Genomic DNA, 22,121 nt, shown 5'->3' with positions numbered 1-22,121 from the left:
AAAGGGTCTCTGTGCAAAACATGAAGTTACTGCAAACTCTATGGTTAGTCCTGATGGCGTGTGACATTTCGAATAATGCTAATAACCACAGAACACTCTAATAACATTGAATTCCCATAGAGTTCAATGAAACTCTATGAGACTTCAATGGCTGATAACGCCAAATATGGACACTCAAGTCTTAACTCATTCATTCCTAGATGAATATCGTGAATACGCCCCTGTCCTCCGCCACCTATTTAAATCATCAAGTTCTAGAACAGTCGAGCAACTTCGGGAACGTTCGAGATCGATACATCGGCAAGTATATAAGCAGAGCGCAGCGCGGCAGATTCAAAGAATACAATACGACGTAGAAGTGAACACACCAAGTGTCGCAACTATAAAGTGCTTACTTGTGATCAAAATAAGTGTTTAAAACCAAAACAAAATGGTGAAATCGATTGGAATCGACCTGGGAACAACGTACTCCTGCGTTGGCGTCTGGCAGCACGGCAAAGTGGAAATAATCGCCAACGACCAAGGAAACAGAACGACACCAAGTTACGTCGCCTTCACAGACACAGAAAGACTCCTCGGAGACGCGGCCAAGAACCAGGTGGCCATGAACCCCAGCAACACGGTCTTCGACGCCAAAAGACTGATAGGGAGGAAGTTCGACGATCCGAAAATCCAGCAAGACATCAAACATTGGCCCTTCAAGGTGGTCAACGACAACGGCAAGCCCAAAATCCAGGTGGAGTACAAGGGGGAGAAGAAAATATTCGCCCCCGAAGAGATCAGCTCTATGGTCTTGACGAAAATGAAGGAAACGGCAGAGGCGTACCTTGGAGAAAGTGTGAAAGACGCTGTAATCACTGTACCGGCTTATTTCAACGACTCCCAAAGACAAGCGACGAAAGACGCCGGTGCTATAGCTGGGTTGAACGTGATGAGGATCATAAACGAACCGACAGCAGCCGCTTTGGCTTACGGTCTGGACAAAAACCTCAAAGGGGAGAGGAACGTTCTAATCTTCGACCTGGGTGGTGGAACCTTCGACGTCTCCATCCTGACCATAGACGAAGGATCCTTGTTCGAGGTTAGAGCCACGGCCGGTGATACACATCTAGGTGGTGAAGACTTCGACAACAGGTTAGTGAATCACCTGTCGGAAGAATTCCAGAGGAAATACAAGAAAGACCTGAGAAGCAACCCAAGAAGCCTCCGACGTCTGAGAACCGCAGCAGAAAGGGCCAAACGTACCTTATCATCCAGCACAGAAGCCACCATTGAAATCGACGCTTTATACGATGGAGTCGATTTCTACACGAAAATCTCCAGGGCAAGATTCGAAGAGCTATGCTCAGATCTGTTCAGAAGCACCCTTCAACCAGTCGAGAAAGCTTTGGCCGACGCCAAAATGGACAAGGGAACCATACAAGACGTAGTTCTAGTCGGAGGTTCCACCAGAATCCCCAAAATCCAACAGCTACTCCAGAACTTCTTCAGCGGCAAACCCTTGAACCTATCCATCAACCCAGACGAAGCAGTCGCTTACGGAGCGGCAGTTCAAGCAGCGGTACTGGGAGGAGCAACGGATTCCAAAATTCAAGACGTGCTCTTAGTTGACGTGGCCCCACTATCCCTCGGAATCGAGACGGCTGGAGGTGTAATGACCAAGATCATCGAGAGAAACGCCAGGATCCCCTGCAAACAAACCCAGTCCTTCACGACTTACGCCGACAACCAACCGGCCGTCACCATCCAGGTGTTCGAGGGCGAAAGAGCCATGACCAAAGACAACAACTTGCTGGGAACGTTCGACCTAACCGGGTTACCTCCTGCGCCTCGTGGGGTCCCAAAGATTGAGGTCACCTTCGATCTGGACGCAAACGGAATCCTGAACGTTTCCGCCAAAGATACCAGCTCTGGAAATTCCAGAAACATCACGATCAAAAACGACAAAGGTCGTCTATCCCAGAAAGACATAGATAAGATGGTCGCGGATGCGGAGAAATACAAGGAAGAAGACGAAAAGCAAAGGCAGAGAGTTTCCGCCAGGAACCAACTAGAGGGCTATATCTTCCAACTGAAACAAGCCGTAGCCGACTGCGGAGACAAACTGAGTAGCGAAGATAAAGCTACCGTCGAAAGAGAATGCCAGAATAGCCTCCAATGGTTGGACTCGAATACTCTAGCAGAAAAGGAGGAATACGAAGATAAACAGAAACAATTAACGTCCATCTGCAGTCCCATCATGTCAAAACTCTATGCTGGAGGAGCTGCTGGTGGGAACGCTGGAATGCCTGGACAACAAACCGGGGGAAACAAAGGTCCTACCATCGAAGAAGTTGATTAAAACATTGTTAACATTTCTATATCTTTAAGAAGACTGATTTATTTAGCGTTGAATAGTTTCTAAGTTGTTTTATTTTCATAGAAAAATGTGATAATTTATTTGAATAAAAGCTTATAATACTATGACTTGTGTTTAACCTTCGATATATGAGATGCAACGCCATCAACCAATATAAAACAGTGTATTCATTGCACGAAAAAACGTTGAATCAGATTCTAGAAATAGTCGTTCAAGTCAGAGACTTGTCTCTGGTTCAAGTCGTGAAGAATTCAACGTTTTTCCTAGCAGAGTACAATAAATTTCGTAACATGAAAAAAAATTGCTGGATACTTACTCAAGTTGTAACAGCATCTTCTAATTCGTTTTAAAAGCTTAGAATCTGCGATATTTCACATTTTAAATGTAGCAACTTTTCAGTTTCAAAATGATGAATCAAGCAAACGTCAAACTGAAAATCACAGAAAAAGAATGTTTATATCGCGAATCATAATTTCGTTGGGAAAAGAAAATAAACTTTAGAGGCATACCTATTTTATCTCGAATAAATAGGATTTTCCTTCGAGATCTCGGATATTAATGCAGAGTTCAGTAAATTCATATTGAGTTTTCAAGGTAGGTTGTATGACATGATTTCGAACTTTTTCTGTGTTTTGTGCATAATGGTTTCGTCACAGAACTACAACTAACTTTGCATAGATGAAAGAGTAACAACTTAAAGTCATCGTGTTGTTACTCCATAGAATAACTCTCTGTGTTACTCTGACAAGATACAAAGCATAGAACTGATGTAAAACTTCGATACCACCACAGAACATTGTTAAGGTGTTCTGTGACGAAACCATAAATGTAAAACAAAACCATAAAGAACTACGAAATTATCTCAAAACTCTCTTTGAAAATACTATAATAATTCTAGAACAGGCCCTAAGGGCCTGTTCTAAAATTTATTGCTGGTTTTACTGGCCCGCAATCGAATATCAATAGAACTCGAACGACTGGGCCAATAGGCATCGTCTCTGAAATACTGACAGTACTGATCAGGAATATCGGAACAGACGGTTGGATTTGATAGCCGGCGCTTTTCCAATGATTAAGACAACCAAAAGGCACAAATAGAACCGAAATATCATATTCCAGAAATTACCGTTTGAATCGTTACGCATTTTATGATTTTTCTAGCAGGATACAGTGAATTTCATAACACAAAATACGTATTTGGATAAATACTGTTGGTTTAAGACTTACCCAAGTAGTAATAGCCTCTAAATTCGTTTCAACACTTCAAACCTACAAGATTTGAACTTTTCACATTCAAAACTTCCCAACTTTTACTCTTCAGAAATGCTGAAAATACGCAAACGTCAAATTAAAAATCAGAGAAGAGCGTTTACATTCCGAATCACAGAATGGACCATAGTTTCGTTAGGGAAAAAGAAGAAAAAAACTTGAGGGACACCAATTTTATTTGGAATAAATAGGATCTTTCTTTTTCCTTGAAATCTCAAATATTTATCCCATTATTATTCAGTGAAAGAGACACAGATTCATTCCATAGAAAAAAATATATTTTACTAATACAAAAAAAATAGAACTATCGATTTATACCCAAAAAAATTTTGTTGCTAAAACAAAGAATATATTTACACATATTTGGGCTTAAATCCTTCTCACTAAATAATAACAGAATGAAAAAAAAAGTAACAACCAAAAATATTCAATCCCTTCCTCAAAAAAAACGAATCCTTTCCAATATACAATCCCTCCCACAAATTATATACAGGACGAATCAATTATGCAACATTTCGTTCGAGAAGATTTGTACTTCGATGGAAAGAAAATCAATTAAAAATGCACCAAAAATTCTACACAAATTCATTCGTCACACACACAACACACTACAAGAAAAAGCTACACAGAAAATAACGACAGTTTTTCTTCGAATTCACCCTCCACAATGAGGAAATATCTCATCGATTATATCAAATCGACCTCAATCCGAAGAAATGTTCCATTCCGTTTAAAAAAAATGTTGAAAGCTTTCAGGATGAAACATTCCTTCGTTTTAACGAACTACTTCATTAATCTATCACATTCAAGTTTTATTTAGAGTTTTTGTAGGTTGAAAGATATTTACCACAAAAATAGATACAGAATTAACAATAATTTACATTCATACAGATTTTTTTTCAAACAATAATCATCGATCGAAATCAATAATAGTTGAGTTGTAAACCAAGAATAAAAATGTCCAAAATTAAATACTAACGTATGTTGGATAAATTCTCGATTAAAACTAATACCGAACTTTTTGGCGCTTTATATACAGCTTCTTCTCAATACTCTCGATGATTTAAAGTGATGAATTTTTTCAAATATCGCTTAAAATCTGAAAAAACCCATCACCGACAAGAACTAATAGTTTCATTTCAATTACACAGGCTTAAATTAACATAGTATATGATTCTCGTTTATTCAAAATAGATCAAAATAATAAATATATTTTATATGTAAATGATTGTGAATTGCCAGTAAAATATTTCTTTATCTTACACGCAAACGAACTCTGCATTCTCTCCCTAATAAATCTAATAAAATTGCTTCGGAATAAATAATCGTATAAATGAAATCGTTTTCCACCGCTACATATTACCTATTGTCTTGTATAATTTACGTTAAATTTTTTCGTTAACGTATTCCCGTGTACAGACTGAGGACCGACCTGGTCTCTTTCTGCGACCTCGCTTTGCTGAAAACGTTCCAAAATCTCAGGGTTTCGTCGCCCGCTCCTGTAACTATCGCCTCGCCGTCGGGCGACAAGGCCAAATAAAGAACTCTGTAAGAATGTCCCGTCAACTTGGCCACTTGCACTAAACTGGGGTACTTCCACACGAGTATTTGATTCTGCGAATAGCCATGGGTGGAGACCAACTCCGAACTGTGCTTCGACCAGGCCAGATTGCACACTTGCGAACCTGCAACAAACTGACCATCAGCACAAGCACAACAAGACTCGAAAACGCTTTAAAATCATGATAGATTTAAAAAAAAAAATCAAAGTTCATAGTTGAACAAAAAATGAGTACTTCATAATATTTTTTACGAAGTCAAAGACTCACCCTGTATACAGGGTGTCCCGAATATGGATTAAAAAATCGATGGTTTATTCTACGTCGACGTATAAGACGAAAACTTCAAATAAACCTTTATCCGGCTGTTGAAGTGAATTCTCCGAAGACAGTTATTTTTAATTTCTGCGAAAACTGATGGAGGTAAATGTGTGAAAATTTGTACAGTCCTTGGATTTTTCAGCCTCTATGGAATGAAATATAATAAATGACGCAGGTAACGTCAGTGTCGGGTAGTACCGGGAAAGGACTTTGAACGGATTTTTCTCGAAAACGACGCCTCCTACAGACATAAGACTAGTATACCTTTTTGTGTATAAATGTACCTTCTACAAGATTTTATATTCGAAATGCCGAAAATGTCCCAAGAAAAAAAAATTGGGCGTTTTGCCTCCGCCTCCCCCCCGGTACTACCCGCCACTGTCTACACCTGGGTAATTTACTGCATTCAGTCCATAGAGGCTGAAAAATCCCAAGACTACACAAATTTTCACCGACTTTCCCCCACTATTTTCGGCGTAAATCAAAAATAACCGTCTCGGGACGAATCACTCCACAGCCTGTACATCGAAAACGGCGCCTTCCCGGACGTAGGTCCATGGGAACTTTTCGACGTAGAACATACCGCGGGACGTTTTAAACCTAATTCCGACGTTGAAAATCTACCCACCGGTGTCCACGCATTGCATGGGCTGTCCAGTCAGGGTGTTCCAGAATCGGATGCACCTGTCGGCGGTACCACCGCCGGACGCCAACAGCCCATGATGGTGGGGCGACCAGGCGATGGCCTTCACGGCGGCCAAATGGTCGGTGTAGGTCTGGACTGGCGTCAAGGACTGCATATTCCACACGTGCAACCTGTTGTCGTTGCCGCCAGAGGCTAGATATTGGTTGTCCGGCGACCATTTGAGTCCGCACACCTCCTGACGATGACCCACCAGTTTCCTTTCGGGAATGGTAGCTGAAACAGGAAGACTTGATTAAGCTACTTAATTTTTTTATATAAAAGTGTCCACTTACGATTCGTCCTGATGTCCCTCTGCAGTATCAATCGGTCCCTGCTGCCCGAACTCAGAACATCGCCATTCCACGCCAACGCGCCCACCCTGGCTGTGTGTCCTTGCAGCTTGTTGATCTGCTTGTTGGCCACCACATCCCATATCGTGACGTAGCCGTGGTGCGTTCCGACAGCCACCAAATTCCCCCTCTCACTCCACGACACGGAGGTCACTGCATTACTGTCGCCCGACAGATCGCACAGTCGCGTTACCTAAAAACAAAGTAAAAACGTTATCTCCAGAAATGCAACAACTAAAGAATATCCTAACCTAACCTAACTAAGAAATTAAGGTTAAGAGCAGCTTCACTAAAGAGGATAAGTATTTGACTTAAGGTCGAAAGAAACTCCTTTCCTCTTTACCATTTTTTTCAATTCGGCTCTGTTGAAAATATACAGGCTGTTGAAAATCCATTCAACATCACCGAAAATCGAAAAATTGGGTATTTTGGCCGAATGCACCCCTGTCCAAAAGATCTACAGAATTAACCTTAAAACGTTACATGTGGAGAGTATAGAGACCATAGATTTTTTGTCCCTAAAATATGTACCAATAGGTAGTTCATGTTTTTGCCAATAGGCGCGCTGGCGATCACTAGATGGCGAAATTTTGATTTAAACTAGGTGAAGTTGGCCGAGTGAACTGTCTTCCTGGTGACAGATGATTAGAATATTATTATTTTCGATTTTTGATAAGAGAACAACATATGACCTTGGTGAAATGTTGAAGCGTGCGCTAGTGTAACAGTGTTTTGGCATCGAAAAGAAAAGGAGAAGAGATAAAATTTCCGAGTGCATTTTTGAGACAAATTTGGAATAAACCTTACCTCAAGAATCGACTCTGAATCAATTTGTGTGTCAAAAGCACTTTTGCGATGAAGATATCAAAAAGATGATGGATTCATTATGAAAAAAATCGAAATTGTCATCCCTCGTGAGAAGTGGACTCTTCTGAATAAGAATATCTGACCAATAAAACTACATGGTTCAGAAGTGGATATTCTTGAAGAATTTTGTTGGCATAACATAATATATGGTCTATAAAGGTTCTCAGCTGAGTATTGGAAACAGAATCTACTCTAATAAGTGATAAATCTGAGATTGCTACCTTTTGTTGTCTTGATATGTTCTACTCCTCACTGCGAATGTATATAATTTTGAAGATTACATCAAACCAACTAACATATCCTGTTTTCAATAAACAATGATAAACGTAGGTACAATTTTTTTAATCAGTGATTTCTTTTGAATTTTAATTATTTCGTCATTTATTATGTATGAATAAAGCTGATAACATAGTCCCCTTTATAATATGAATTGTTTTTTATTGCATATAATTCAAAGAACTCATATTTAACATAGATTTGAAGAGAAGTATCCGAAAAATTATCAGAAAATCCACGATGACACATAACCTAAAATAAAATGAAGGCTGTTCATTTCAAATTGACGCTTAAATCCCCACCCCTCATCGATCAACCTAGCGATCGCAGCGACTCCTATTTTCGTGTTTTCGGAGACAAATTATTAGTACGGCAATCGTTCTCCTTCTCTCTACTCTCCATAACCTTACACATCATGTGCAGAGTCATAGATTTAGCTTATTGTTCTGAACGGAATTTTATTGTCATTATAATGTTCTGTGTTTGTCATCTTGGCAAAGAATAAGAACGTTTGAACCTTGATTTATTCATCCATTCATTTATTTATATGAAAATGAAAGATCTCATGAAATTAATTGAAAACGATAATAAATGATTACATATTGGAGATGAATATCAGATCTTATGTGGGTGGTTGCAAGTTGAATTCGTTATTATCCTTTTGAATGCTGAATTCATTCTGAATTGATTATATTTTTCAGTTCTATGATTGAAACTAATGAAATGATTGGAGGTCTTCTGTGACCCCTGATATGTCTAGATCTTCAAGGTCTACTTACTTGGCTGGTACAGGCGGACCACAAGTAAACACTACTGCCCAATCCGACGCTGAGTACGTTTTGAGCCGACCAATCGACGAGGTTCAGGTAGAAATCGTCCTGCAGTTCCGGGGCGTCCAGAACTTTGAAGGGTATCCTAGATATCTTTCTGGTAGCCTTGTGGGGGGACCTGAGCAACTTCTGGCTGAATGGAGTGAGCGGCGACAGGGAATACGGGCTGCAGGGCAGCTTGTTCTCGTTCTGGAAGAAAAATAAAAGATCAGAATTGACGATAAATCGAGTTTTCTAGCTACAGGGGGTGCGGGCAGAGCCGATTGACGATACATGGACTATATACCCCACGGTGGCGACAACGGGTCATAAAACTGTCAAAAATCCGCCATTTTTGTCAAGAATGTTGACAAATAATCATAGAAATAATAATATAGGTTAGAAATTCTATACAAATACCAGTCATTTTGACGTTCTACAGAACATGGCGGATCAACCAATAGAAAATGAGAGTCTCTGTAATTGACGAGTTTCGAAGGATCATTGCTAGGGTTGTGGTGGGGATAGGAACGTGCGGAAGGGCTCTATGCGTTCCTTAGGGTCTGTATGTCACTGTTCTATCCTACATATTCCGATGTTTTCTCAATCTTCGCTTTTATCATCAGCGCACGTGACTAACGACGCAAAACATCAAGTTCAAGAATACGAAACGATCAAAGATCCCTCTCCTAATTTATGACAGCGACCCAGTTAATCGACCTGATCCATTATTCTTCGTCTTCGAAATTATGCACCGCGTCCCATATTTCCCCCATGATGATTTTTATTTACACCTTCGTGTTTTATTTTCGCCTTTGTCAATTTACAAACGCGATCGATACTTGCTTAGGCACGACTTTTCCTAGTGTTACCATAATATGTCCTAGATAAGGAACGGTACACAATGCGTTGAGTGATGAAACCGAAGTGTGTCAAGAGATGTCTTTCTTATCGCTGGTAACATTGGGGGAGTCGCTTCAATTTCATTGAAAATGATCGAATAAATTCTATGATCATGCCTAACCTAACAGGTGTATCTAAGATATAAACGTTTGATGTACCCTTAGAATATAGATACATGGAATGGCCATTCAGTGCTAGAAATGAATGTTTTTTTAGTACACACATTCGATGTTTCTCTGTCTAGTGCGATACTAAGGCGTTAAATTGAAGAATTTACATGCTTCCTATCTATTCATACAGAAAATTGACGTGACAATGATGTCCGAGTCAACTGTCACAATTGAGATTAGCGACACTAAGCAACTATCTCACTCCAGTCTTTGGAATGTTTGGAGGATGTACCGTATTTTTCACCAAATTATATCATTTCGGGGAGCAGGGTTTGTAATTCTCTTCTCCGAGTCCAATTCTGAACGTTCCACATTCCAAAATCCACGGCCTTATCGCTAAAAACGCGAGCGCTTATACTCTAGGATATCGCGAGAACTTTTTCTAGGATTTTATTGACACCATTGACCCCTTTGTTTTCATGAATCCTAGATAAAATTATTTACGAAACTTATACTGCCGTATTAATAGTTTCGCGTCCTACAAAATCGACCCAAGGTCGATGTCGAATTAGAGATCGTTTCCTCGTGGAATGGACGTATTGAAAATCCATTTTCCACACAGTTAGAAATCTCGCCCACGCAATAATGACGAGTATGATCATTATAGCAGATTGTTCTCCCATATTCTGAGCGAACTTCTAAACGCCAAACATACGATCAAGCTGCCTGAAATGGAGGTGGAGTCCGAAGGCTCAAAGAAGGTCCATTCGGTTACAAACACCTCAAAATAAGGGTTCAATATCATGTGACGACTCCTCCGACTCTTCGTAGTGCCCCTTCTCCAATCCTCATTGTGTCAATGAGAGGTTAACGACGTAAATTCGAAGAACTTTTGCCGAATTCATTGGCGAGCTGTCGTTATGTCTGCAGCGGGCCGGGTAAACTGTGTTATTGCAGTGACATCGCAGACTAGACGTATCCAACGCTATTTTCTTCTGGAGAGGCTAAGGGCCAATCGATTAGGGATGCTGTGAAGAAGGGATTTGTCGCGCAGTTAAACTTATTAGCCGATCTTGTGCGACGGTTGCAGCTCTTGCTCTACCGCCCCCTATTAGCTTATGCAGCACTTCGATTCGAGTGTAAAAAATTACTTTTTCTTCGGGCAGTGTATTTCTTGGGTCGAATTCCTCAGTCTGTTGCGATTTTTGGCGTTCAGCGCCTCATGAAAATTCCGCCGGGAGCTTCGAGTCATTCCCCGGTCGATTTATCAATATTCGAAATGGCAAATATGGATCTGTTTCCTTCCTAGACCGGAAACCGTTCGACATGAAGCTATATTTGGCAGGTTGGACACCGTCTGAAGTCTAATGGCTCGATCAGCTGGGCGATAGAGTTCGTAATTAGCATTCCGACGAACGTTGTGGGAGTGCATCGTATACGGGGGCTCTACTGAAATTGTTCTTGAAAAAGATAATCGATCATTATGGATTTTTCAAGTAATCGGCAGATTACGACACATCTACATCATTAATTGACGTTTAACCTTCGTTCGTTCACATTAATATCTGTGACACTATTTCAATTTCGTCCATAGAAATCGATTATCTCTCTTTCACAATAGAAGAGAGGTTAACACCTCCAGTAATTGAAACTAATTTTTTCGAATATGATGGTAATGTCTTATTTTTTTTCTCATAGAAGACTATTATTGGAAATTCCATCTTTAGCAAGTATGTATTATATGGTATTTCATCTAGAGATCGATACGAAATTGACGGTAGAAAAAAATTCATCACGATAATTAAGTCTGTTGACATTAGTCTGAAGTATATATGTTCAACCAAGGATAACTTATCACAATAAGTGTAATTTGTTAATAATTTGAGGGCATCTTTCCCATTAAATTTTTACAAATTCGCAAACAGGGTTAATTTTCAGTTCATCGAAAGAATATGAAGATTTATTTTGGAGGTACTCCTTAATTAAAATAAACTCATAACTGATCAATAAATGCATGAATTTCTGAAAATTAATCAAACGAAACCTATTTTTCCTCACTTCAGATAGGTATTAGAATAGCTCACGAAAAATAATATTCAAATATTAAAAATTGAAGAAAAATCATGCTGGCAATATCCATAAATTACAGTTCAATTTTTCGGACCGGATTTGGCGTTGTCCAAAAACCCCCCAAATCGGACCGGGGGGCCTCAGCCGTCCTGTGGTCGTCGGTGTTGGCGTGGACGTGGTCGCTGCCAAAGATGAGCATACGGAATGCCTTCAAATTTCATTATATGATAATCGTAGAAAATGTGACTCACCACCAACGCGGACTATTCTCGAAATGGGCGTTCGATTTCTAGCATTCGATGGTTTTGTGTCGGTGGTTTGGTAGACGGGAAAAAAAATTATCGACATTCTCGATCGCAGACTCAAACAAAACATTTTGATTCTGTCTAAAAATTGACGCAAGGACCGAATTTGGGGCCGTTAATGCTTGTGTGTTGGCAACCCTTAAAAAATGACAGCCCATAGAGGAATTTCGCAAATAAGTAATGTCATTACTTCCAAAGAATAAATTGTAGGAGAATTATCATAAACCAAAGGAAAATAGCGTTTTTATCGTTACGAAACGAAAGGAAATCGAATAATCGCAAGTTATTTACATTTCGATCGTTGGCAGAATCCGCTTGGCGACTTAATGGACAGAACGAATAATGCACTTCGCGTAGGCATTTTTTTTTTAATTGCATCTAGGAAAAACATTTCCGAGATGCACAATGTTGACATCACGCGTAGTTGAAGGAGAACCGCTTCGATTTTTATCGTTATTACTTCATTGTTCGTCTAATACGTGCTATTTCGAATGGGACAAATTGAGAACGAAGAATTTCCGATGAAAAATTTCACTATACAATTCGAACTTATCATCACGTTCCTTTGGTTGAGTAACCCACTTAAAATTTTCATAGAATTTCTGATAGTGAATAATTATTAATTATCAGGAGATTTCCTCAAGCTAATAAAGGTATGTCAACTATCTAGAAAACGTAAACATCAGTGGATATTGCGTCCTAGAGCTGAGTAATCAATATGCAATTTCAAAGTCAAAACAATAATCATTCGGATCTAAAGTTGCATCGATGATGAATTTTTAATTCCACAGACTCGTGTACTAGGTATTCTTCATCACGTTTGACGTTCGATGCTTATCCTCATTGATGAGAAGTCAGATTCACACTTCAACTTCCGTAAAAATCTAGAAAAATTAAAGACTGACTAGTGTAAGAATAATTATTATTACTGTGTTACGATTACTCATATGCACCACGTGCATGCAGTATTACATCGATTTCGACATTGATATTCCGATTAATAACATCGTTGAACAATTTACACGCAAGGTTGAGTTCTAAACATTCACAGTGCAACTTCTAAGAAGCTCTGATACATCATAATATGACATATTTTATACGGAGTACTGACAGAAAAACCCAATTACCAACTTTTCCAATTTAGACGCATTTATCAGAATTACCTGACGTTTTTCCCATTCAAGGGAAGCTATGAAAGCTTCAGAAATTCGAGTTTATGAAGTTTATCAAATGCAAACAACGTTTGACACATAGACATATAGACATGGACTGTGCCTTCCCTTTCTATCTATGCATGAAATACGGTCAAAAAAAGTGACAGAGAGAAACGCACGTCGGGAATGCAGTTGTCTCTTTCTAGAATTTTGATTGGTCTACACTCAACTCTATGTGAACAAAAAAGAGACAGGTAAATTCCCGACGATCATTTCTCTCTTTCTATAAAAAAAGCCAATTTCATGCTGACATTGCTCAGTCCATGTCTCTATGTCTATGGTTTGACAGTAGTGGCTGAAGCGAGGTTAGCACCGAACACAGATAGGGGTGGGTCATAGAATTCTAGGTATTCTATGTTCTAAGGGGTGGGTAGTACGATTCGACTAGTGGAGCGAGTGTTTTTGGCCTCGGTATTTATGAAATTCATTTCGTTATGATTTTTTAAGGCAAATAGGCTCGAGAAGGTGGATCTTCGTGTTACTTTTCTCAATAAATGCGATCAGACGGAGCAAAAGACCACGATTTCTTCGGTCACGGAAATATAATCGCATTCAATGTTCCATTGTCGATTATTGCCTCTAATTCCGTAATAATCGTTAAATCTCATTGTCCCAATTTGTACACAATGGTGGAGGTTGTAGAAGCTTGTATCTTCTGAATTACGTGAAAGAATCCTCATATACGGGGTGTATTATGAGCATAATCGTCGACAACAGAAATAATTAGCCTTCGTTTCATAGAAATGAGACAGGTTCTATTTCCGTTTCACTTATGGTTTCTGTACAGGGTGTCCCAGCCGACAAAATCGATCAAACCGTTGATACATCCCACAAAAACGCCGAACAAGCAAAAATGTTCAGAATATTTAAAACTTAGAGATATTTAGAACAAGGAAAAAACATTTTTGTACAAATTGTGATATTTTTTTTTCATTTATTGTGTGGTGCAGAATAAGTCGAGTAAAAAATTAAAAAAGATACCAACTCGGATTTCTGAATAACACCAGATAGAGAGTAATATGAGCGAGAGAGAGACAGAAAAATCTCACTTTATAACTGACCTAATTCGCGGTTAATTATTTCCTATCTCTCCTAGGTCGGTGGGTTTATTTTGGTACCTTCCTGTGGTTGTCCAGGAACGAATCGATTACATGTGTTATATTTGTAAATAGACAGATAATTGTGTGTTTTTTCGCTGATAAGATTTCGCGCATTACCCGCGTAGACGGTCTTATCGTCTGGTTATTCGATATCCGATTGGAAATCGATGCATTTCGTCGAGGGGGGCGTTGTGCCAAATAACGTCGATAAGGCTCAGTTTTCCGACGATTAAGGTATTAATTGCTAGGATCATTTATCCGAATTCCCTTCGAGAACACCACAAAAATCAATATTTTTACCGAAAGATTCGCGCAACCTGAAAAAAAATCTTCAATTCCCTATGACCTACGGCGTTACCACTTATCACGACCCTATTCCAAATCGAAACGGTTTTGTCCCTTCCATAACCTCACCTAGAAGTAGCCGTAACGTTTCTTGCCTAAATTCGTATTCCTAACCTGTCATATCTCGCGAAAAATAACCTAACCCCGTTGCCAATCGAAGGAACTCGACTAAGTTTAAACTTAAAATTTTTCCAAAGGCTCTGAGAGGTAAACGAACCAAAAATTGCTACCTCCGGGTAGTATCTGAAGCGGGTGAGTCAATAGGCGGAATTTGAGGAACTGCCCACACCGCTAGACGCTCAATTTCCGGTCATATACTCGAATGACATTATTGCCGATCGCCTCTCTATGGTCGAACAATGCGATATACCGATAAACGACCAGGTTATCTTCGAAAAAAAATTACGGTACACGCGTTTCAGGACCTCGCTAATTGCCGAAAATCGGGGTGAATAGATCGCTCTAATCGTTTCTGCTAGAACGGACTTTCTAGATCTCGTTACGACGGACGCATTAGTTACAAAACTAACGACTAAGATAAACATGATAATTGACAGTGTAAAGATAACGAAACCGGCGAAATTACGTTAGAAATTCAGCACGTGGAGTTTCTAAAACGAGGAGCACCCAGAAAAACGACGAGGAATATTCGTGAATATCAACCAATCTTTCGAGATAAACTTGAAAAAAATATATACGACTACAATCTACCTACTGTAATAAGCTCACCTCGCTACTCTGTGATTCGACTGCGTACTACCCACCCCTGTGATCGGCGCTAACCTCACTTTTTATCGGTTTTGGCCAGCAGATTCAACCTCAATTTAAGGTTGAAATGAAAAAAATTCCGCATCTCCCGAGTTACAGATAACGTCGAAACGATATTATTTTAATGTCCGTTATCTAGGAAAGAGCAGGTTGAAGAATTCCCGTCCGATAAACGAAATCACCGATTGTATCAACAAGGCGAACCTGTGAAATGTCAATAATGCACGATGTTTGTTTGCTCTCCGTGTATTTTCCTGGAAAGTAGTTAATTTTGACGCCAGCGATACGCTGTCAGGAGAAAATGAGGATGAGGATAACATATAAGGAAAAATATGAAATTTTCGAGATATACAGGGAATCTTTTTCGAACACAAGATATCACCCACGTCTTCCAGTTTTCTCATTATGACCATCACGTACCATGAAATACCAAAAACCCAACTCTTGAAACTAAATTGGACGCTATCTAATGATTCTTATGAATATTTGAAAGTTTTGAAGAAACAATTCTTCTTATTTTCCCGTACAATGCGCCGTTTTCGAGTAATTTGATGTTCAAAAATAAAAATTTCTGTGATATACGAAAAATTGGGTACTTTGGCAACCCTGTAAAATATCCACAGATGTGTAGTGTCATAGATTCAGCTTGTTATTCTGAAGGGGTGGAATAGCTCATTATGAAAATCGGAATAAATGGTATAAGAAAAAAAATTGTGTCTTTTGACCTCAAGAATCTACCGAATGACTCAAAAACTCGCCCTGTAGAATCGAAAAAATGGTTTAAAATGAAAGATAGAGGGAGTCCTTCTACAGAGAAAAATACATCTCAACTTCAGGTAATGTTTTGACATATTTCACTTCAATATCCAACGTTTTTAAATTTTTCGTACTTTCTCGAAGCTCCTTCTCTGAAATTTGAGCGTCAGCGGAGAAACTCATCAGCAAATCGACGAAATAGTCGATGGAAGCATTAACGATCCTGTAAAATTTGCACATTTTCCGCACATGAAAAAATGTCTCGTACACGGCAGAGGTCATCAATCCGACATTTATTATTAGACGGGACCATTATTCTCATTTCTCGATATCGTTGGAAGTTCAGCATCTCCGACACCCACCTTTAATCTTACGATTTACATAATTCGTGTGTCTTTGCAACGCTACGTTGGAGTCGAACATTGTCAGCGTGCAAAAGTATAATACACTATAATATTGGAAAGATTCCGATTCTCTTACAATCATCCAAGCCCTATTTCAAAGAGAAAAAAGAAGCAAAACAAGTCCCTCACTTCCACTTGAAGCACAAACATCGCTATCAAAATTTTCGAAGTGACAGATGACGTATCTCTTCTCCGGGCGCCCATAGAACATTCGAGTTTTTCTCGAAACGCTCGACATATTTCGAAACAATGCAGGTTATGCAAATCTCCCCCGAAACGGTACCGTGAATAAACTAATAAGATACAAACTAATATTTACTCATACAAAGCTACCTTTGAATTAATTATAACTTATTATTAACCATATAATAATCGTACGGTGCGTAAGAAAATTAGGCGTCGGTACGTTACACCCGATCTTATAATAAATAATTTGAGTATTTGTTCGCATGGCTTAACAGAGCGGTCTTAATGGTATACTCCCGCCGTCAAGGGATCAAAAAATTAAGGTACCAGGAATGATTAATGGGGGCAAATAGGCTGGGCCAGGTTTATTACACCGAAAAAAGGTGTAAAACTAATTGGTTTTTATTCTAATAAGGAGGATTCATTAGAATTTCAATCAGTTTTAGTTCGGTTGCCTCGAATTTTCAAATTTTAACAGAATGTCTTTTTATTCGACGTTTACCGAACACAAATGTAAAAAAATCCACGTCAGTTTGACAGAAGTGAGGTTAGACCCGACCACTGACAGGGGTGGGTACTCATAGAGAAAAGACTAGTGTTTTTAGCCTCGATATTTAAGAAATTCATTTCGTTACAGTTTTTCAAGGTAAATCTGCATCTAAAGGTGGATCTCCTGGCCTACTAGTCATTTTGTGAAACGAGTAGGAACAAAAAATAAGGATCACTCTTTCAAATGTTTCTTATTTCCTCCTTTTTCTGAACTTTCTCTATGTACGCAGTGATTCACCAGTCATTCAGCCACGTCAAGAAGTATATTATCAGTGAGGACTTATCAACTGAGTAAAGACCATATCGATAACTTCAACTCGTACAAAACCAGCGTACTTCCGTTTCCCACAAGATCCCCAGATACCACCAGATAGGTAGAAAGGCCTTCAAATCCGAATTTCATGTCCTTGAAGCAATTTGACCCTAACTATTTCCATCATTGTCAAGGTGCTGAAGATTCTTCTGAATCAGTATTGCCATCGACCTCCAAGAAAATAATCCATCGGTGTCGAATCGCTCGTCCTTGGCGGCCAATCAACACCACCGTTTCCATAGAAGAGAGAAAAGAAGGATTTTCGAATAAACCGAACGATTTGAAATACCTACAGCTCCGGTGAAGTCACACGACCAGTCTCGAGATAAGTCAAAGTAATTAGATAAGAAAATTGAGTCAACACGTCCTAGATTTTCGTGGCTAAGGCAAATAATAAGTTTACTCGACTCACGATCAGAATTGATTTCGTTTTATTTTTCAGTAGCCGTTTGACAAATGTCGGAATTAAGTTGGTAAATTACTGAATCGAAACTAAAAATATCGCCACTGTGAGAAAAACCAAACGTCGATTAAAAAAATACGTTTGACACCCCTGATTCATAGAGCTTCATAGAGAGCAAAGAGTATTGTTTTGATCAGACATAGAGACATGTCTATATGTCTATGGTTTTGGCCTAGGTATTTATCGTTGGATATCCTGGCCTCCTAGTTCCCATTTCATAGAAAACGTCAACTGTCCGCCCAAAGTCTACACCGTCTGTAGGTACATCGACCTAACATACGTCAGGCGACGCCGACCGGGAAAACTGAACCGGAAAACGAAACGAAAATCCATAAATAAAAAAGGATTTTCACCCGGACATGTTCGCATAAATTAACAGTAAAAACGTCTTAATAATGTCGAAAAATGAAAATCGGAATATTCGTCGATTCAATTAGAGCTTGAATAAGTTCTAATTTGCAATGCACCCTTCCTTTTTCGAAACGCTCAACCTCATTAGTCGTACGGACGCACGTGTCTCTCGTAATCTGTACGATATGATATATGGACGGATAAGGAGATAAATAAATAATAATAACAATAAAAAAACAGTTCTGCAACGCACAACAATCGTCACGTTCCAAGGAGTTGTATATTTCTGCATTTTCTGGCGTCGGTCGTTGAATACGAACAACGAGAGCGACAAAAGAACTACATTTTAAGTTAAATCACATTCGAAATCGGCTATTCTGCCGAAAATTACAAACGAAGGTTCATTATGTCCAGTATTCGAAGAATTTCCGGTTACAAGACCTCTGAGCCACGCAAGCGGTTGTAAAAGTACAATTATAATAATGTTTCGAAAAAAATCCACAAAATTTCTCTGAAAATTCTATTCAACATCGATGGTTCTTCATTACATAAAAAGTAGATCTAATGACACCTCAGTAGTTCCGGTACGTCCTTCAAAAAAAGACAAATTCCCTTTTCAATCGCTGTCAAACTGACATTAACCACGGATGCACTCTATGGATGAGTAAACGCACAGCAGATAAAAAAACAGAACCGTCGCCTCGATGACCGACTTTTCTTCGAATCGACGTCCCAGTTCGATTGTCTATTCATTCCATTCCGTTGCATATTCATCATCAGAAGTAGATTAATACCGAATACTAATTGTCCCTATTGATAACGTAATAAAAACACCAGATAAAAACGCAGCGAAAAATTGAATAATTTCACATTTCTGTGGATCGACCAAGGATTATAGAGTTCAAAGACCCCCCCACCTCGCCGGTAGTTTGTGGACTATCGATACCACAGATTATTATGCAACAAAAGGTGCTGATAATGGGGTTCGATGATGGGTGTCCGTTTCGTCGTTTCCGTCTTCGGCAGGCCAGTAGGCGGGTGTCAAATGGAAGGATTAACTACCTCTAATTTCATTCTAGACTCACGATAATCCAAACATCCTAATTATTTTTAGGAGTGAGACGGTCATTAGTAACAATAGATAAAGAACAGTTCTCGATGGCGATTAAGGCACTTAGGTTTTGAAGGTTGTCAAAACACGCTTCGCAAACAATTGAACATTTGCCGGTGTTCAGCTTTATTATTGTAGAAAAATAAACAAGAATTGCATGCCAAGAAAATTGTCTCATTTTGTTAAAAAATCATAATCCACTATCTGGAAAAGATTTCTTCAGAGATATCTCTCTACTCTATTTTTCGCATAAATCAGTGTAGTATCTGACAAAAGCAAACACTGATAAGATAGATAAAAATAGAAAGGTTTCGAGAAAGCCTTAGAAGGAATAATTATCCTGTTCATACCGACAAACAAATGACTAGGGAGAAAAATGGGCTATTTATAAGCTCAACTCAAGGATCTCAATGGCCAAAATTTTTCACCATCAAATCTACAGGGCATAGCAAACTGGAAGATCTTTCTTAACTATTCTACAGAACAGAATTGCTAAAATTTGGGTCCTTGGATCACCTTATAAGGTCATAATAATGAAATTCAGTGCTTCTGTTCATATGTGTGGAAAATACTTGCTATTTTATTCAAAAGGAACATACAGATGTTATTCCTTGTCCACTGATGAAGTTGAGAATCAATGTTTGTTTGTATTGGAGATACGTAGATAAGGCGAATATTTCTTAGAAAGACCCCGAATAGAGGAAATTCCATCTAAATATTTTCTCATGCAATATTCATCTTCATTTTCAATAAATACCAACAAATAAAGTTTATAAATCAACACAAACGGTTCCAGCAACAATGAATCCATAAAGAATAGAATACGTTTTCGTAAATCAGTGTAAAATGTTTCTCTGGACTGGAATAATCATGCAGTCGTCTTCTCTAACAAAAATAATAAAAGAAAACACCCAGGATATAGACTCACCCTCTTTGGAGTTCCATATCTGAAAAGATTCCTAGGTTGCGTCGGGCTCAGCACTAATCTATCATCACACTGTGTCTTTATATCATGAATACGTTCTCCCAGTATCTCATTCCTCAAAAGGATATTGTACACTGAATGGTCCCTGGCATTTTCACCATTTTCCCTTGTTTTTTTACATTGCGCTACAACTTTATTGTTATCAGGTATCACTGCGAAGTTTGTTTCCCAGTTATTATTAGCACGACAAGGTATATATCTGTCACAATTCAAGCTTCTCCCAGTTCCAAACAAGTTTCTCGCCACTGTTAATCTGGTAGGTTGTAGGGCTCTGTCTTCATACATCAGATCTAAAGACATTTTGGATTAAAACTATGTACACACTTGAATTCCAGGTTTGGAATCAAAAACTTCAGTCCCTTCTTTTCTGATTATTTATGCGAGTTCAAATGTCACCAATGCATTGAACTGCATTGGTAATTATACTTTCAAATAACTGAATTGAAATGTTCACTTATAGCCCAAAATGTATTAATTCACTACCGTCCAATAAAGCATTCACATCAAAAGTTAGAGCACAACTAGGAGGAGCTGGAATATCTGCTGAGATACGACTGCCAACAAGCATTTCAGGCACAAACTCTGTTACCGTATAATGTAACAATCACAAGGATGGTACAGCACTAATGATTTTTTCATTAATTGTTTTTAAATGTCCCTTGCATTTGCGAAATGCCATAATCAAATTAACGAATATTCTAATTGGAGTTCTATGATTACGAATTTTTATACCGTGACACTAAACAAACACAGATGATGATTCATTCGAACTACTAGGACCATAGAGCTAAAAATAATATTTTATTAGGTCTAGGACTCGTTCGATTCGCCAGGACCGGAGTCAGCCTCTTCTACCTTCGTATAGAGATCTGAAACAACTTCTTTTTATATTCTGGAAGATGCTCCTCTGAAGGAATTACTGAATTGTACTAAGTAGGATCGGTTATTCTCGGAATTGTTGCCTACCTGTTCTATTAGGAATTTTCGGTTCCGTTTATGGGTATATGAACAACATGCATTCAAACAATGAATAGATCGTCACTAAACAAAGTTACGGAACAATTATTTTTTAACCGTCATTTGCGTTCTCACTTAAGTAAACAGGCAGTGGTACTTTGTATAATAGTGATAGGATAATCTTCATAATTTTGCTATTTGCAAATGCCCAGCCTCTTAACTGATAAGGGCTGAAATGTGCAGACCTGGCATGTTTTAGAGGCAAATGCAAATGAATACCTAATCAGTAATTTTTTCGAATAGAATATTTACGAATTGATAAAATCCACAAAATTTCATGGGACTTGAAGGTTTAATCTTATCAATTTGAAAATGAACTTCCGTGAAGTAAAGGCCGAATCAATCGAATATTTACATATGAATATTTCTTCACAGAATAAGATCAATAATAGTAATACCTTCAACATCCTTATGCTGAATACCATTATAACATGCGTTCTATATACCAATACACTCTAGCATTCACACTTAATTGAATTCCAAGTGCATAGCATTCACCTATTAGTGGCCTAATTTGTTGTGATAGCCGCTACATTGAAAATTATGCGAGAGGTTCAATTGAGAGATATTTTCTTCAACATGAAGTGATTCATCTTGTAAGTGGAGGTTGAATTGAAGATAGAATCCACGTAATTATTGTTTGTTTGATATACCTCACTCAAATGAGAAATATACA

General features: G+C 38.6%; 2 protein-coding genes across 2 annotated transcripts; one reads left to right on the top strand and one right to left on the bottom strand.

The window, feature by feature from the left end:
* Nucleotides 1–329: 329 nt before the first annotated feature.
* LOC123318465 (heat shock protein 68-like) lies at nt 330–2,463 on the top strand. The gene has a single exon (XM_044905089.1). The coding sequence runs from the start codon at nt 431–433 to the stop codon at nt 2,339–2,341; it is 1,911 nt and encodes a 636-aa protein (XP_044761024.1). The 5' UTR covers nt 330–430; the 3' UTR covers nt 2,342–2,463.
* Nucleotides 2,464–3,786: 1,323 nt separating this feature from the next.
* On the bottom strand, nt 3,787–21,264 carry LOC123318466 (fizzy-related protein homolog). The gene is made up of 5 exons (XM_044905090.1): nt 20,372–21,264; nt 8,466–8,705; nt 6,487–6,736; nt 6,137–6,427; nt 3,787–5,313 (listed from the first exon to the last, which is right to left on the bottom strand). Exons 1-5 carry the CDS (start codon nt 20,726–20,728, stop codon nt 5,027–5,029), a joined length of 1,425 nt encoding a protein of 474 aa, XP_044761025.1. The 5' UTR covers nt 20,729–21,264; the 3' UTR covers nt 3,787–5,026.
* Between the last annotated feature and the right edge of the window lie 857 nt (nt 21,265–22,121).

Source organism: Coccinella septempunctata, chromosome 8, assembly GCF_907165205.1.
Source record: "Coccinella septempunctata chromosome 8, icCocSept1.1, whole genome shotgun sequence".
In the NCBI taxonomy this organism is placed as follows: domain Eukaryota; kingdom Metazoa; phylum Arthropoda; class Insecta; order Coleoptera; family Coccinellidae; genus Coccinella; species Coccinella septempunctata.
Note: the sequence above shows the minus strand (reverse complement) of the source record. Positions and strands in the feature narration are given on the sequence as shown.